The sequence below is a fragment of the Dermacentor variabilis genome, chromosome 3 (genome assembly GCF_050947875.1).
Source record: "Dermacentor variabilis isolate Ectoservices chromosome 3, ASM5094787v1, whole genome shotgun sequence".
NCBI lineage: Eukaryota > Metazoa > Arthropoda > Arachnida > Ixodida > Ixodidae > Dermacentor > Dermacentor variabilis.
Window position 1 is genome coordinate 228,688,694 of NC_134570.1, and position 18,841 is coordinate 228,707,534.

The 18,841-nt window shown below is 48.6% G+C and overlaps 2 protein-coding genes across 2 annotated transcripts in view; both read right to left on the reverse strand.

Moving 5' to 3' along the window:
• Nucleotides 1–18,841, reverse strand: part of Git (ARF GTPase-activating protein GIT1) — a 258,810-nt gene that overhangs the window by 118,952 nt on the left and 121,017 nt on the right. The window lies entirely within an intron of this gene.
• Nucleotides 1,931–5,925, reverse strand: LOC142573863 (uncharacterized). Its single transcript, XM_075683082.1, has 3 exons — nucleotides 5,622–5,925; nucleotides 3,192–3,361; nucleotides 1,931–2,348 (listed from the first exon to the last, which is right to left on the reverse strand). The coding sequence occupies exons 1-3, from the start codon at nucleotides 5,844–5,846 to the stop codon at nucleotides 1,931–1,933; spliced, it is 813 nt and encodes a 270-aa protein (XP_075539197.1). The 5' UTR covers nucleotides 5,847–5,925.

Genomic DNA, 18,841 nt, shown 5'->3' on the forward strand with positions numbered 1-18,841 from the left:
ACAACCTGAAGTAAGGTTCTCAGTTTTATCAGCTCTATGCATTGTGGTAAACTTACTAATTAAGTTAACAGGTGTGGTGTCATGTGCACAGAATAAGGCTTCCTACAAGAATTACTAGCTTTGACACTGCAATCGTTTGGACACCATCGGAATCATGATTAGTACATGGATTTGTCTCAGCTTCAGGCTTGTGACTGCAGATGTTCTTGTGGCTTTCTTTATTACACTTTATCTGCATTTATTGGCATAAATTTCAAACTAAACTATACTTTATGCAGAAGGCAACAAGACTCTGTGAATATGCACAATCACTACTAATTACAACAATTGAGCTTGTCAAAGTGGTTAAATGGAAATGTGTCTCAACGCGCTGGCTTGCCTGCAAGAAATTCTTAGAGGTTTCTAAGCGGCTTGTCGATGCATGCATCCCTGGCGTAATCGTTTCAATATCGGGCTTACTGTATTTACATGATTGTAAGTCGACTCGAATGTGTGACAAGGAAAAAAGAAAGAAGAGCATACCCGACAGCACATCTGATAACGAAAATTTATTGGTAGCTGGCATGATCACTGGACTACTCGTCTTAACTTGTGCCATTATCCTCACCAGTGCTGCCATCGTCATCACTGCTATGGTCCCTCAGCATGTCATCTAGCGAAATTCCACATTTGGCAAACAACCGCACCACGACCTTTCGTGGAACAGCAGCCCACGCCGAATGCACCTAACCACACGCAGCCATCAGGGAGGCTCTTTTGAGAGGTCTGGTTGGCCTTCATGGTCTGCCACCAGCCACTCGTTGTACTCACGGCAGAGATCTGGGCTTTTTTCATGACCATGTCGCACTTCACTGGCAGGGATAGATCACGCATTTCAGCGACGTACGATGCAAGCTTGGCCAACAGCTCCAGAAGGCATCCAGACTTCGGCCCATGGGAAATTCTTCACTTGCCGTCACAAGTGAAAATTTTGCTTTGCTGCAGTCGCCACTCTTGCACCACCTGTTCAGAAACATCGAACTAGCGGCCCACTAGTGATTTGTTTCTTCAGCACAGAGAATGGCAGCCCTCTTGAACGCTGCTGTGAATGAGTGCTGAATGTCCAGTGGGCCTGCAGCACTCATGACGACTGAGGAAGCATGGAGGTAGCACATAGCCGGCAGTCAAGTTGAACGCGCCAAACTAAGAGCTACCGCGAAAGAGAAACATGTGGGTGGTGTCTGCTCTTCCATGAACTATCAATACTCCCCACAAGCGCCGCCATTCTGAGGGTGCCGCCGCGAATGGAACAGTGGCACATCCATCAACTATCGGCCCCCTCCATATGAGTGTTGTGCGCACTGTAAATCTCTAAAAAATGTTGAAAAATCCTTCCAAAAAGCGAACAAACATGCAGGATAGCGAAAAGCTACGGGTAGGGCCATAGAACAAACATAAAATTGTAACTACGTTGTAGCTCCCCTGATATCTCATCCATCATCATCATCATCATAATAATAATCATCATCATCATCATCAGCTTGGTTATGCCCACTGCAGGGCAAAGGCCTCTCCCATATTTCTCCAACTATCCCGGTCATGTACTAATTGTGGCCATGTTGTCCCTGCAAACTTCCTAATCTCATCCGCCCACCTAACTTTCTGACGCCCCCTGCTACACTTCCCTTCCCTTGGAATCCAGTCCGTAACCCTTAATGACCATCGGTTATCTTCCCTCCTCATTACATGTCCTGCCTGAAGTAACCACGTACTCCCAAGAAGATAACCGAGCAAAGAACGTTTATTACGGGTATCGCGTGCAATATATAGCACACAGCAAGAAAGAGGGGAAGGGACAAATAGAGAGTAAGGAAAGAAAGTGATTACAGCAGGTGCGCCCAGCTTCATAGGCACGTGCGGTGCCATGACGGTACAACAGTCTTCTCTTCTCTTAGGGAGAGAACCTGTCAGGGGGACGTCTCAAACGGGTTAACCTTCGTAGTTCCAAGGTTGTGGTCTCATCCGTCATATTCGCACTAGTGGTCTTGTCGACGGCTCTGTCGCCTCTGGCTGAGAGACGCGGCTGCACTTGCTCCGAGTCCTGCACCACCACACGCAATTGCACTTGGTCCATTAGTTCACCCTCCGGTCCCTCGGCAGTCACTATACGAGACCCCTCTGTTGTTTGGACACGTGCTTGAGTCCATGGGTCTCCGAGGCAACCGTAGTTTCGCACCCGAATTGGTTTATCCTTCTGCAAGAAATCATTGCCAAAAGGGTAACTGTAATGCTCTGTTTCTGACGGCAACAAGTTATCTAATCGGGAGCGCAGCTCACGCCCCATCAGCAGCATAGCCGGCGTTTTTCCGCCCGACAGCGGCGTTCGTCAGTAGTTGTGCAAGATCCTGGCTAGCCGCATTTGCATTGATCCTTGCCTGTTTTTCTGCAGGCTTTGTTTTAGGGTACGCACCACTCATTCCACCAATCCATTCGATTGAGGGTGATATGGGGCAGTGCACATGTGCTTTATTCCATTCACCGTAGTCAAAGTCTGGAATTCCCGGCTTGCAAACTGCGGCCCATTATCTGTGACGATTGTGTGTGGCAACCCAAAAGTGCTAAAGAGGGTGTGCAGGGCATCTACGGTCGTCCCAGTTGTGGAAGTTCGCAAAGGCACAGCTTCCATCCACTTACTGTGGGAATCAACCACAATTAATAGCATGTAGCCATCCACCGGACCCGCATAATCAATGTGCAGACGAGACCACGGCTGCCTGGTTTCCGGCCACGGGCCTGGTACCTGGCGTGGAGGCATCGGTGCAGCTTGAACACATAAGTGGCACGTCTTACCGAGCTGCTCAATCTGTTTATCAATGCCAGGATACCAAAGCAGCGAGCGAGCTAGTCTCTTCATCGCGGTGATTCCTTGATGTGTCTCATGAATCAGCTGCAACACTGCGTTCCTGGCTGTTTTAGGCACGACAACTCGGTGGCCCCAGAACACCAGGCCTTCTCTCACAGTTAGCTCGTCCCTCCGGACTAGGTACGGCTTCAGAGTGACTTGCTTTGCGTCTAAATGCCGAGGCCAGCCTTCCTGCCCCCACTTCCGCACCACAAGTAACTCCTCATCTTCGGCCGTATAGCAGGCCAGTTTGGCTGACAGCACTCTACTGTCCAAACAGGCGGTGAGAAGTACGTACTCACAGTCATCAGCGCCGTCCTCATCTCCGGACACTTCCTTGGAAGGCGCTGCCCATGGCAGGTGACTAAGTGCATCAGCCAGAACATTCTCCTTGCCGTCCTTGAACTTGACGATGTAGGAGTAGGTGCTCAACTGGAGGGCCCACCGTTGTATGCGGGAGGCCGCCATGGCTGGAACCGGCTTATCTGGATTGAAAATACTGACTAATGGCTTGCGATCAGTCAGAAGTGTGAATTTCCTACCCAACAAATATGCCCGGAATTTCGCCACTCCAAACACTAATGCCAGGGCTTCCTTTTCAAGCTGCGAATACTTCCGCTCTGCGTCTGTAAGTATGCGGGAGCGGAAGCCAATAGGTTGCCTCATCCCCTCAGCTGTGGCGTGGGAAAAGATGGCTCCAATGCCGACTGATGAAGCGTCACATTCTAGTGCCAACAGTTTGTCTGGGTCGTAATGGGCAAGAAATTCTGCTTTACTTATCAGTGCTTTGACCTCTTGGAACGCCTGCTGCTGAGCAATGCCCCACTTCCACTCCGTCCTGGCGCGCAATAGTTCGTACAGAGGTGCAAGGATCGTGGCTGCCTGCGGTAGAAACTTTTGGTAATAGGTGACCAGACCCAAAAATGACCTTAACTCGGGCACTCCCATGGGTGTGCCGATGTCCAGAATAGCCTCAAGATTTTCTCTTTTGGCATGCATGCCCTTATCGTTGATTTTGTAACCAAAAAAAATCAACCTCATTCTCACGAAATCTTGACTTCTCCCGATTCAGCCGCACCCCGAACTCGTGGAACCTTCTCAGAACTCTGTGTAAGGTGGCGGCGTCATTCCGCTTTTCCGCAATGATTACGTCGTCCAAATAGACCTGTACTCCGGGCAGTCCTTGCAAAATTGTTTCCATGTGTCGCTGAAAGAGCGCTGGCGCAGAGGCTACTCCGAATGGAAGGCGTGTGAAGCAAAAAAGGCCCTTCTGTGTATTCACCGTCGTGAGCAGTTGCGATTCTTCATCTAACGCAATTTGATTGTAGGCGTCCCGGAGATCGATAGCTGTAAAAACTTCATCGCCGTTTAACGTCGCCATGATGCCCTCTATGCGAGGGAGAGGATACTAGATCGTATGGCAGGCTTGGTTGACAGTAGTTTTGAAATCGCCGCATAAGCAAATGTTTCTGTTACGCTTTACCACCGCCACCACGGGTGCCGCCCACTCCGAGTGTGCGACCGGGGCAAGAATTCCATTTTTACCTAACCGATCAATTTCGGCCTCCACTTTTGAGCGCAACGCGTATGGCACCGGCCGCGCCTTACAGAACCGAGGAACAGCATCATCCCGCAATGGCAAACGGGCGGGCGGTCCCTTTATGAGCCCTAACTCCAGTCGAAACACGTCGGAAAATTCTAACAAGACTTGAACGCCATTGTCAACTTCACGAATGGCTGCACTCTCACCTTCCTGCATTGCACTGAGCACCGGCTCCCCAAGAAGGTCCAGCACTGTCATGACATCTCGGCCACACAGGTTCGGCCCGGAACAACTCAGCACCGCTAATGTGGCTTTCGTAGTCTTCGAACCCAAGGAAACGTCGAGCTGTAACTGGCCACGCACCGGCAGTGGTCCAAGGAAGCATGACAACTTGAGCGGCGATTCTTGCACTTTCGGCCAGGCATCTTGATGCTGTACGTAGGTGGGCCAAGTGATGATAGAAACCGGGGACCCTGTGTCCAGCTGCATCTTGATCGCTATTCCATTCCAAAGTAGAGTGCACATTATTGCCTTTACGGTGTGAATGTTTCCAACGAAATTATCTGCCATTTCAATGAGGAACAGAGCTTCTGATCCCGGATCGTTGCAGTTTCCTGCTGATGGATGCACGGTATTAATTTGCTGGTGTGGCCACGTGAACGGTTCCCTCGTTCTGGTGTCTGCTTGTCCGGGACACATCTTGCGAACATGACCGCGCTGCTGGCACCGATAGCACTTCGCCGAGCGGAACCGGCAGGTTCTGGGGTCGTGCCCTGTTTTTCCACACCTGAAGCATGGTGGCCGACTTTCACGTCGTGCATACATGTTTCTTAAGATGTCTACGCCTTTGTCTTCAGGTGCAGTCTTCAACGTCTTCACGTTTTCTTCCGCTATTTCCACTGCTAAGGCGATTTCCTCTGCTTCGCTTCTTGTTAACGATGCCTTCGAAAGCAGTTGACGACGTACCGCATTGTCTTGCAAGCCACAAGCTATACGGTCCCGGAGCATCCTGTCAAGTGAAGTGCTGAAGTTGCAGGTATCCGCCAATTGCCGAATGGCTACAAGAAAATCTCTGACTGGCTCTCCTGGCATTTGGTTGCGTGAGAAAAATTTGTAGGATTGGGCTATTTTATTCGGGCTGGGCGAAAAATGCTTCTGCAGTATGTCGAGTGCTTCATTGTATGACAGCCCATTCACCTTTGTTGGCGCGCAGCGTCCGCTAACGACGGCCATCGTGTGAGTGCTCAGCCCTGCTACGAGCAATGCTCGCTTCTTCTTTTCTTCTGTGATGTCATTGCCTTCGAAGAAAGCTTCTAGCCGCACTAGATATGCCGGCCAGTGCTCCGTAGCTTCCTCGAACTGCGGTGGGCTTCCGTATCCGGCCATGGCTACCGGGGTGTTACTGGTGGGCGGCAGGCTCATCCCATCCTCGTCGCGACTGAAGTAACCACGTACTCCCAAGAAGATCAACCGAGCAAAGAGTGTTTATAAAGTTCAGTGTTTGACGGAAGCCCGTCTGGTCGGGATGAAACATGGTTAAAAGGTAAACAAAAACCCTGGGCACTTCGCCGACCAAATAAATATTTAAAAGAAAAGAAGACGTTTCGGCTCCCACACGGGAGCCTTGTTCACAGGTAAAAAAAAAAAAAAAAATTACCTGTGAACAAGGCTCCCGTGTGGGAGCTGAAACGTCTTCTTTTCTTTTATATCTTTATTTGGTTGGCGAAGTGCCCCGGGTTTTTGTTTACCTTTTAACCAAAGAATGTTTATTACGGGTATCACGTGCGATATGTAGCACACAGCAAGAAAGAGGGGAAGGGACAGATAGAGAGTAAGGGAAGAAAGTGATTACAGCAGGTGCGCCCAGCTTCATAGGCACGTGCGGTGCTATGACGATACAACACTGCCCACACCCCACTTCTTTTTCTTGATTTCAACTAAGATGTCATTAACTCGTGTTTGTTCCCTCCCCCAATCTGCTCTTTTCTTATCCCTTAATGTTACACCTATCATTCTTCTTTCCATAGCTTGTTGCGTCGTCCTCAATTCAAGTAGAACCCTTTTCGTAAGCCTCCAGGTTTCTGCCCCCTACGTGAGTACTGGTAAGACACAGCTGTTATACACTTTTCTCTTGAGGGATAATGGCAACCTGCTGTTCATGATCTGAGAATGCCTGCCAAACGCACCCCAGCCCATTCTTATTCTTCTGATTATTTCAGTCGGATCCGTGGTCACTACCTGTCCTAAGTAGATGTATTCCCTTACCACTTCCAGTGCCTCGCTCCCTATCGTAAACTGCTGTTGTCTTCCAAGACTGTTAAACATTACATTAGTTTCCAGCAGATTAATTTTTAGACCAACCCTTCTACTTTGCCTCTCCAGGTCAGTGAGCATGCATTGCAGTTAGTCCCCTGAATTACTAAGCAAGGCAATATAATCAGCGAATCGCAAGTTACTAAGGCATTCTCCATTAACTCTTATCCCAAATTCTTCCCAATCCAGGTCTCTGAATACCTCCTGTAAACATGCTGTGAATAGCATTGGAGAGATCGTATCTCCCTGCCCGACGGCTTTCTTTATTGGGATCTTGTTGCTTTCTTTATGGAGGACTACGGTGGCTGTGGAGCCGCTATAGATATCTTTCAGTATTTTTACATACGGCTCGTCTACACCCTGATTCCGCAATGCCTCCAGGACTGCTGAGGTTTCGACTGAATCAAATGCTTTCTCGTAATCAATGAAAGCTATATATAAGGGTTGGTTATATTCCGCACATTTCTCTATCACCTGATTGATAGTGTGAATATGGTTTACTATTGAGTAGCCTTTACGGAATCCTGCATGGTCCTTTGGTTGACAGAAGTCCAAGGTGTTCCTGATACTATTTGCGAGTACCTTAGTAAGTACTTTGTAGGTAGCGGGCAGTAAGCTGATCGGTCTATTATATTTCAGGTCTTTGGCACTCCCTTTCTTATAGATTAGGATTATGTTAGCATTCTACCAAGATTCCAGTACGTTCGAGGTCATGAGGCATTGCGTATACAGGGTGGCCAGTTTCTTTAGAGCAATCTGCCCAGCATCCTTCAACAAATCTGCTGTTACCTGATCCTCCCCAGCTGCCTTCCCCCTTTGCATAGCTCCCAAGGCTTTCTTTACTTCTTAAAGCATTACTTCTGGGATTTCAAATTCCTCTAGACTATTCTCTCTTCCATTAGAGTCATGGGTGCCACTCGTACTGTATAAATCTCTATAGAACTCCTCATCTCATCCATATTAATGATATTGCTGGCTTTGTTTCTTAACGCATACATCTGATTCTCATCTATTCCTAGTTTCTTCATCGCTGCTTTTAGGCTTCCTCCATTCCAGAGGGCATGTTCAATTCTATCCATATTACACTTCCTTATGTCAGCTGTCTTACGCTTGTTGATTAACTTGGAAAGTTCCGCCAGTTCTATTCTAGCTGTAGGGTTAGAGGCTTTCATACATTAGCATTTCTTGATGAGATCTTTCGTCTCCTGCGATAGCTTACTGGTATCCTGTCTAACGGAGTTACCACCGACTTCTATTGCACACTCCTTAATGATGCCCATAAGATTGCCATTCATATCTTCAACACTAAGGTCCTCTTCTTGAGTTAAGGCCGAATACTTGTTCTGTAGCTCGATTTGGAATTTCTCTATTTTTCCTCTTACTGCTAACTCATTGATCGGCTTCTTATATACCAGTTTCTTCCGTTGCCTCCACAACTCTAGGCTAATTCGAGTTCTTACTATCCTATGGTCACTGCAGCACACCTTCCCGAGCACGACCACATCTTGTATGATGCCAGGGTCAGTGCACAGTATGAAGTCTATTTCATTTCTAGTCTCACCACTCTGGCTCCTTCACGTCCAATTTTGGCTACCGCGCTTGCGGCAGAAGGTATTCATTATCCGCATATTATTCTGTTCTGCAAAATCTACTAATAACTCTCCCCTGCAATTCCTAGAGCCTATGCCATATTCCTCCATTGACTTGTCTCCAGCCTCCTTCTTGCCTACCTTGGCATTGAAGTCGCCCATTAGTATAGTGTATTTTGTTTTGACTTTACCCATTGCCGATTCCACGTCTTCATAGAAGCGTTCAACTTCCTGGTCATCATGACTGGATGCAGGCGCATAGACCTGCACGACCTTCAATTTGTACCTCTTATTAAGTTTCACAACAAGAGCTGCCACCCTCTCGTTAATGCTATCGAATTCCTGTATGTTACCAGCTAAATCCTTATTAATCACGAATCCGACTCCTAGTTCGCGTCTCTTCGCTAAGCCTCGGTAGCACAGGACGTGCCCGCTTTTTAGCACTGTATATGCTTCTTTCGTCCTCCTAACTTCACTGAGGGCTATTATATTGTCACGTGGTGGTGACGTTGAAGAACATAGTAGCAATACTGTGAAAGAAAAAACTAACTTTTATTGGCCGAACCTGTGCCCACAAAAACAGGCTACACTTATAGCACAACGATAGTGGCGAACACGGTCGCCGATCGTCGAAAATATGATGAGCTGGTCAGGCAGGTCAGCTTTTATACATCAGTCATCGAATGTTCCAGAGTAATAGCTGGGATCCGCGTGCCTTCCACAAAGTTCTACATTATTCGCGTCGCACACACATGCAATCAGATTATACAAGGTTCGGTCACAGACAGCGGATGCAACCATCTATAACATTCCACAAAGTTCCAATACACGCCGGAGCATCCTGCGATCTGCGATAAGATTTGTTAGGCGGTGAAACGTGTCGCCCGATAAAGACAAACAAGTACACATGTCAATACCCCCCTCTTCAAAAGCTTCGACCTGATGCTGCAAACAAACGAAAGTAATAAAGGAGCATTCATAGTAAAAACAACAAAATAAGGAAAGTTCAACAGCATCCATAAAAGGGTTTAAGACGCACCAAGCGGACCACTTCAGATCGTGCACGGCGCCGCTGTGATTGAGAAATGCCGTCTGGCATGACCTCATAGTCCAATGCGCAAATACGTCGGATGACCTTGTAGAGTCCAAAATAGCGTCGCAATAGTTTCTCACTCAGTCCTCATCTGCGTAGCGGGGTCCATACCCAAACACGGTCGCCGGGCTGGTACTCGACGAAGTGTCGTCAGAGGTTGTAGTATCGGCTGTCGGTACACTACTGGTTCTTGATCCGTAGGCGGGAGAGCTGTCAGGCTTCTTCGGCGTGCTGGAGAGAGGTAGCAACGTCAAGATTCTCCTCGTCAGTGACGTGCGGCAGCATGGCGTCGAGGGTTGTCAGTGGGTTCCTGCCGTAAACCAACTTGAATGGCGTGATCTGTCTTGTTTCTTGCACCGCCGTGTTGTAAGCGAAGGTTACATACGGCAGGACCACGTTCCGCGTCTCGTGCTCGACGTCGACGAATATTACTAGCATGTCGGTGAGGGTCTTGTTGCGGCGCTCCGTGAGACCATTTGTTTGCGGATGGTAGGCAGTTGTCCTCCTGTGGCTTGTCCGACTGTATTGCAGTATGGCTTGGGTGAGCTCTGCTGTAAAAGCTGTTCCTCTGTCGGTGATGAGGACTTCTGGGGCACCATGTTGCAGCAGGATGTTCTCGACGAAAAATTTCGCTACTTCGGCTGTGCTGCCTTTTGGTAGAGCTTTATCTTCAGCGAAGCGGGTGAGATAGTCCGTCGCCACGACGATCCACTTATTCTTGGATGTTGACGTCGGAAACAGCCCCAACAAATCCATCCCAATCTGCTGGAATTGTCGGCGAGGAGGTTTGATCAGCTGTAGTAATCCAGCTGGCCTTGTCGGTGGTGTCTTGCATCGCTGACAGTCTCGGCATGTCTTGACGTAACGGGCGACGTCGGTGGTCAGACGTGGCCAGTAATACCTTTCCTGTATCTTTGACAGCGTCCGGGAGAATCCGAGGTGCCCAACGGTTGGATCGTCGTGTAGGGCGTGCAGTACTTCTGGGCGCAGCGCTGACGGCACAACAAGAAGATAGCTGGCGCGGACTGGTGAGAAGTTCTTCTTCACGAGCAGGTTGTTTTGTAGCGAGAATGAAGACAACTCGCACTTAAATGCCCTACGGACAACGTCGGTGTTCCCTTCCAAATACTCGACGAGCCCTTTCACCTCCGGGTCGGCTCACTGCTGTTTAGTGAAGTCTTCCACACTTATTATTCCAAAGAAGGCGTCGCCGTCCTCGTTGTCTTGAGGCGAGGCATCGATGGGGGCGCGTGATAAGCAGTCGGCGTCAGAGTGTCAGAGTCTGAGGCTCCACCGCGCCAGCCGTCCTGAAGGATCCTTTAATTTAGCTAGCCAACACAACGCGTGATGGTCGCTGACGACTTTGAATGGCCTGCCATAGAGGTAAGGGTGGAATTTTGCTGTAGCCCAAATGATGGCGATGCATTCCTTTTCAGTCGTAGAATAATTGCCTTTCGCTTTTGACAGCGACCGGCTAGCATAAGATATCACCCGTTCAAGTCCGTGTTTCCTCTGGACTAGGACGGCACCAAGGCGTAGGCTACTGGCGTCAGTGTGGATTACGGTATCGACGTCCTCGTCGAAGTGTGCAAGTACCGGCGGCGACTGCATGTGTCGTTCAAGTTCTTGAAATGCATTAGCCTGCGGCGTTACCCACTTGAACTTGACATCACATTTGGTTAGATGTGTTAGCAGCTCCGCGATGCGTGATAAGTCCTTGACAAAGCACCTATAGTAGGCACACATGCCAAGGAATCTGCGCACTGCCTTCTTGTCGATTGGCTGCGGGAACTTTGCGATGACAGCTGTCTTCTGCGGGTCGGGGCGTACTCCGGATTTGCTGATGACATGGCCTAGGAATAAAAGCTCATCGTAAGCGAAGCGGCAATTTTCCGGCTTCACAGTGAGCCCTGATGACTTGATGGCCGCTAATACTGTCGCAAGCCGCCTAAGGTGATCGTCGAATCTTCCGGCGAAGGCAACAACGTCATCCAAATAAACAAGACACGTCTGCAACTTCAATCCTGCTGACACCATGTCCATGATGCGCTGAAATGTTGCAGGCACCGAGCACAGTCCGAATGGCATGACCTTGAACTCGTAGAGGCCGTCTGGTGTGATGAAGGTGGTCTTTTCGCGATCTCTCTCGTCGACTTCTATTTGCCAGTAGCCAGACTTGAGGTCCATCGATGATGAGTATTTAGCATTGCAGAGCCGATCCAACGCGTCGTCTATCCGTGGAAGGGGGTACACACCCTTCTTCGTGATCTTGCTCAGTCGACGATAATCGATGCAGAAGCATAGGGTTCCGTCCTTTTTCTTCACCAGGACTGCAGGAAACGCCCACGGGCTTTTCGACGACTGGATGTCGGCGCGCAGCATTTCGTCGACTTGTTGCCTAATAGCTTCACGCTCTCGTGTCGAAACTCGGTAAGAGCTCTGGCAGAGTGGTCGAGCGCACTCTTCGGTTATTATGCGATGCTTTGCAGCTGGTGTTTCTCGAATCCTCGATGACATCGAAAAGCAGTCTTTGTATCGTTGGAGAAGACTTCTGATCTGTTGCTGCTTACTCATAGGAAGACTTGGATTTACATCGAAGTCTGGTTCGGGGATTATGCTCATCGGGGTAGATGTGACAGAATCTGAGAGGACAAAGGCATTGCTGGTTTCCACAATTTCCTCGATGTACGCGATTCTCGTGCCCTTGTTGATGTGCTTGAACTCCTGGCTGAAGTTTGTCAGCAACACTTCAGTTTTCCTTCCATGCAGTCGAGCGATCCCTCTTGCGAAGCAAATTTCACGGTCTAGCAGTAGACGTTGGTCGCCTTCGATGACACCTTCTACATTAGCGAGTGTTTCGGTGCCGACCGAAATAACTATGCTGGAGCGAGGCGGGATGCTCACTTGATCTTCGAGCACACTCAAGGCGTGGTGACTACGAGGGCTCTCTGGTGGCATCGCTTTATCTTCCGACAGCGTTATTGACACTGTTGGAGGATAACGAAGGTGGCAGGGTAAGTCCGGTCATGAATGGTAATTCTTGCCGCGCAGATTCCAGTCGGCGTAATGAGGTGTCTTCCAGCGGTTCGAATTTGAGGGCCTTCCCATGCAGTTTTAACTTTCTTCAACTGGGCGGCGATATGTCCACTCATTACGGAGTAATCGGCCCCTGTGTCCACTAAGGCAGTAACTGCGTGGCCGTCGAGAAGCACGTCGAGGTTGGTGGTTCTTTATCTGGCGTTGCAGTTAGGTCTTGGTGTCGGATCATGGCTGCGTCGTATTGAACTGAAGCTAGAACGTCATGTCGGCAAGTCGTCTTTTGTCGGTGTAGTCTTGGCTTCCGGACTTTGTCGGGACGGCGGCATGTTGTTATTATGTCGTCAAGATGGTCTCTTCGTCGTCCTCATCAGCGGCGGCGGATCTTCATCAGTTCGACGAACAGCAACCGCACCTCTATCGGTTGCTGCTTTTAGTTTTCCGGATATGGGCTCGCAGAGCGGCCCCGGGCTGGGCCAGTGCATGGTCGACGCTTCGGCGACTGGTAGCGGCCTGGTGACTGCGAACGGGACGGTCGTCGAGGGCTCCACTGAGTGGCGGCGAGGTAGTCGGCAACATCGGCAAACCCGGTATTGCCAATTGCCAATCTGTGGTTGCGGCGCGTTAACGGCGAACCATCAGAGTCCCATCTCCCGGTATGGGCATCGACGGTAGATGTGCGCGGCTTCTCCGCAGTGATAGCAAAGCGGACGGTAGTCGGGGGCGCGCCAAACATCAGTCTTCCTAGGAATGCTGCGTGGGCGATGGGTTGGCGTGCTGGCGGCGGGGGTGGTGGCAGATGACGAAACTGTGTCGTCACTGGGCCCAGCCGTGGGCGCGGAGGGGGTACGTGATGGCGGGCTACAGTGGCGTATGTCATCGGTTGCAGCTGAGGCTCCGGCGATTCAGGGGCTACTCTGAGTTGTTGTTGGAGCTCCTCAAGGACAGCGCCGGCAATTGAAGCCACTTGAGGCTGTGATGAAGGGAACAGCTTTTGTAGCTCCTCCCGCACGACCACTTAGATAGTCATGCGCAGGTCGTCGGTGGCCAGTGAATGAACTTCGGCATAGTTTGTCGAGTTAGTGCAGTAGTTGAATTGCCGGTTCTGCATTTCCAGTGTCTTCTCGATGCTGGTGGCCTCGCGAAGAAACTCGTCGACAGTCTTCGGTGGGCTCCGTACCATTCTGGCGAAAAGTTCCTCCTTTACACCACGCATCAGTAGGCGGACTTTCTTTTCCTCCGACATTTCCGGGTCGGCATGGCAGAATAGGCGGCTCATTTCTTCTGTAAAAATTACAGTGGTCTCATTAGGCAGCTGCACTCGGGTTTCTAGTAGTGCTTGGTCTCGTTCTCGGCGTACGACGCTTGTGAATGTCTCTGCAGGAAGCCGCTTCGGAAAAGGTCCCAGGTCGTTAAGGTGGCTTCTCGGTTCTTGAACCACGTCCTGGTAGCGTCTTCCAATGCGAAGAAGACATGTCACAGTTTGTCGTCGCTGTTCTCGAGAGGGTCGTCGCACGTCTCGAGCCAGGCTTCCAGGTCCTCGAATGTTGAGCCGCGGAATGTCGGAGGCTCCCTGGGCTGCTGCAGGATGATGGGGGACGCTGGGGCTGCCATTGGGGTTGCCTTGGCCGAAATCTTCTTGGTCTTTTCGGGTAGAAGTCCATGCTCCGGGGGCAGCTGTTGAGGACGGCAGCTTGCTCGATGGTCCGGGACTATGTTGGTGTTCTCTTTACGGTCCGGGCTTAGATCACGGCTTGTCGGGGGCATCTGGTACATGAACGAAAAGCACCTCCACCAGATGTCACATGGTGGTGACATTGAAGAACACAGTAGCAATACTGCGAAAGACGAAACTAACTTTTATTGGGCAAATCTGTGCCCACAAAAACAGGCTACACTTAGAGCACAACGATAGTGGTGAACACAGTCAGCAATCATCGAAAATCTGATGAGCTGGTCAAGCGCGTCGGCTTTTATACATCAGTCGTCCAATTTTCCAAAGTAATCGCTAGGACCGGCGTGCCTTCCACAAAGTTCTACATTATTCGCGTCGCGCACACATGCAATCAGATTACACAAGGTTCGGTCACAGACAGCAGATGCAACCATCGATAACATTCCAGAAACTTCCAATACATGCAGGCGCGTCCTGCGCTGTGCGACAACATGTGTTAGGCGGTGAAACGTGTCGCCCGATAAAGGCAAATACACGTGTCAATATCCGATTTACTGCCCTCTAATTCCTCCAATAGCACTGCTAGGCTTGCCTCACTAGATAACATTCTAGCGTTAAATGTTGCCAGGTTCAGATTCCAATGGCGGCCTGTCCGGATTGGTCTTGCTCATTGGTCATTGGTCAAGATGTTCATTGATCTCATTGGTCTTGCTTTTTTGGCGATGCCATGTTTTGGTTTCAATTGTAAGTTGAACCCCCACTTTAGATTCTCAAATAAAAAAAAATAGGTCAACTTACAATCGTGTAAACACGGTATGTGCTAGAGGTTGATGATGATGTGTGGTGTTTTATGGCGCAAGGGCCAGGTTTGGCCAAAGAGCGCCATGACGAGTGGTAGTGTTAACGATGTATTATGGAAGATGTGACTTGGCTGTAAAGTGGCCTAAAAAAAGTCGCTGCAAAGTGCGTAAAATCTACGTGCTATAAAATTATGGCGATGACTAATGACGAATACTATGAACATTAAAATCCATCATAGAAGAATGATGCATTGTTTAAAATATGCGAGATGTTAAATTGCTTACAGCACTACTGCCTCGCCAGAGCCCTTGAACCACAAGGGCATAGAGGCATGTGCTATTCAAAAATAATTATCACAGCGACATCCTCTGAAGAGAGCAAGTGCTACGAACATGTGGGGCTAATAACATGCAACACAACTTCTTTCAAAAAACCTAGGACGGCGTTGGTGTCAAAGAGTGGTTCTGGACCAAGTAACATAACAGGATGAAGGGGGATGTGCTGCTGGTATGCTAAGAGAAAATGTTTATTTCTTTCAGATTCGGCTTCCCGACACTCCAGTAGGACGTGGAGGACGGTCAGCCTCTCCCCGCATCTACCACAAGTTGGAGGCTCGTTTCCCGTGAGTAAAAAGTTATGTGTGCCAAAAGTGTGTCCTATTCTTAGATGGCAGAATAGGATATCTGTCCAGCGGGATTTTGTTACAGGAGGCCAGAAACCTAAATGTGGCTTTATTACATGAAGTTTATTATTTATTTCTTCGTCCCACATGCATTGCCAGTGGTTTCGTAGTTTCCTTCTTAAGAAAGGCTTCAGGTCTGTGACAGGGACCGAAGCAGTAGGATTAACTGCATGAAATGAAGTTGATGTGGCCATGTGGTCGGCTAGAACGTTTCCCTCGATGCCCCTATGTCCTGGCACCCAGCATATAATCACATGTTGGTTAGATATATATGCTTTACACAGTGCGGAGTAGAGCTCATTAAATACTGGATTTTTGTGATTACAAAAAGACACCAAGGCCTTCACAACACTGAGGGAGTCTGTATATATAACTGATTTCTGGAGTTGTGATTTATTTATATGCTTTACGGCCGACAGCAGTGCGTAGGCCTCAGCCGTAAAGATACTAGTTTCCGGATGCAGTACATCGGATTCTGAGAAGGATGGACCGACGGCTGCATAGGACACACCGTCGTGTGACTTCGATGCGTCTGTGTAGAACTCCGTGCAGGAGTATTTGTGCTGGAGTTCCCGGAAATGCATTTGCATTTCAATCTCTGGAGCGTGTTTTGTAACTTGCATGAAAAATATATCGCATTGTATCAGCTGCCACTCCCAAGGAGGTAGCAGCTTGGCTGGATGCATTAGGCGAAGCTCGAGTAGTGGGACATGCATTTCATGACTAAGCTCCCTCACACATAGCGAGAAAGGCTGTCTTATGGAGGGACGATTATGAAAGAGTGTAGCATATGTCATCTCGTTAACGGTAGTATAACACGGATGTTGAGGATTAGAGTGGACTTTCAGAAAATATGTTTGGCTGATGTATGTTCTCTGGAGATGAAGTGACCACTCATTCGATTCTGCATATAAGCTTCGTATGGGACTCGTTCTGAAAGCGCCAGTGGCCAGTCGGATTCCTAGGTGGTTGACTGGTTCTAGCATATTTAGCGCGCTCAGGGCAGCAGAGTGATAAATCACGGCACCATAGTCTAGTCATGAACGAATGAGGCTTTTATAGAGTTTCAATAAACACTTCCTGTCACTACCCCATGTAGTCTGGCATAGAAGTTTCAGTATGTTCATCGTTTTTAGACATTTTTCTTTAAGATGTTTAATGTGGGGGACGAAAGTGAGCTTGTAGTCAAGTATAACACCTAGAAATTTGTGCTCTTTGTTTACAGGTATTTGTTGTCCAGCCAGTTCTAAGCAAGGATCTGGGATCATTCCTCTCTTTCTTGTAAAAAGAACGCAAGAGCTTTTGTTAAGATTGATCTTAAATCCATTCTTGTCTGCCCACATTGAGACTTTGTTCAGGCCATGCTGTACCTGTCTCGCGCACACTGCGAGGTTACAGGATTTTAAAGCTATCTGAATGTCGTCCACGTAGACAGAGTAAAAGATGGCCGGTGATAATGAAGGGCGAAGCGAGTTCATCTTTACGATGAAGAGCGTGCAGCTGAGCACGCCTCCTTGGGGAACACCCGTTTCTTGCGTAAATGGACGTGAAAGTTCATTGCCAACTTTTACCCGGACGGTACGATCGGACAGATAGCTTTCTATTAGGTTTAGCATATTCCCATGGATGCCCATTTCTGACAAGTCTCTTAAGATTCCGTAACACCACATTGTATCGTACGCCTTCTCCATATCGAGGAATATGGATAACAAAAACTGTTTGTGTACAAATGCGTTCCGGATATTTGCTTCTACACGTACAAGATGGTCAGTTGTGGAGTGCCCTTCTCGGAAGCCGCACTGATGAGCATCAAGCATTTTGCTCTGTTCAAGGAAATGAATGAGTCGCCGATTTATCATTTTTTGAACACCTTACAAATGCAACTTTTGAGGGCTATCGGCCGGTAACTTGCCACCGAGGAAGGGTCTTCGCCTTGTTTCAAAACAGGGACTACAATGGCTTCCTTCCACGCGGTTGGAAGGTACCCTGCATCCCAGATGGTGTTGAAAAGTGTGAGTAGTGCAACTTGCGTATCATTGTGTAAGTTTTTAAGCATTTCATACATGACTCGATCAGATCCCAGTGCGGAGCTCCCGCATGCGCTCAAGGCAGCTCTCAGTTCGGCAATACTAAAAGGACGGTTGCAAGGCTCATTCTGTCGACATTTTCTGATGAGTGGCTTGCATTCTTCTATTTGTTTATATTTCAGGAAGGATTGTGAATAATTTGTTGAACTTGACACATTCTCAAAATACTCCCCAAGTGAGTCTGCCTGGTCTTGCAGTGTATCGCCCTGTGTGTTTACCAGAGGAAGTGAATATGTTTGACACCCTCTAATCCTATTAACCCTGTTCCAGGCTTTGGCCTCATCTGTATAGGAGTTGATACTGGATAAAAACTTCTGCCATCTCTCTCTTCTGGCCTCTCGGCGGGTTCGCCTGCCTTGGGATTCTACTTTTTTAAAATTGATAAGATTCTCCGCAGTGGGGGAGGCGCGTAGCAACCCCCACGCTTTGTTTTGTTTCTTACGAGCGATCCTACAATCATCGTTCCACCACGAGACACGCCGTTTGCATGCCAATCCATTTACTTGTGATATACACTTAGTTGCGGCATCTATTACGAAGGCTGTAAAATATTCCACAGCCGCATCAATTCCTAACGAGGACATGTCATCCCATGAAATACTTCTGAGAGTTCGGAATTTCTCGCAATCAGCTGTATCAATCTTCCACTTTGGAGCCTGTGGTAGATATTCGTTTTCTTTAGGTGTTCTTATCAGTATGGGGAAGTGGTCGCTCCCGTAAGGATTGCTCGCAACTTCCCATTCGAGTTCGGCTAGTTTAGACGGGGAAACTATACTGAGATCTATTGAAGAAAAGGTTTTGTTGGCAACGCAGTAATATGTGGGTTCTTTCTTATTCAGAATGCACGCACCAGAAGAGAAAAGGAATTGTTCAACAAGTCGTCCTCGCGCATCTATACGAGGGTCGCCCCACAGGTAGTTGTGTGCATTGAAATCGCCAAGAACAATATAAGGTTCTGGCAATGCATCTATGAAGGACTGAAATTCATGTTTAGCTAATTTGTAATCTGGGGGTATATAGAGCGAGCACACGGTGATAAGTTTGTTTAGGAGAACAGCACGAATCGCCACTGCTTCAAGGGGCGTTTGTAGCTGTAAACACTGACAGGAAATACTTTTATGGATAAAAATGGCAACACCGC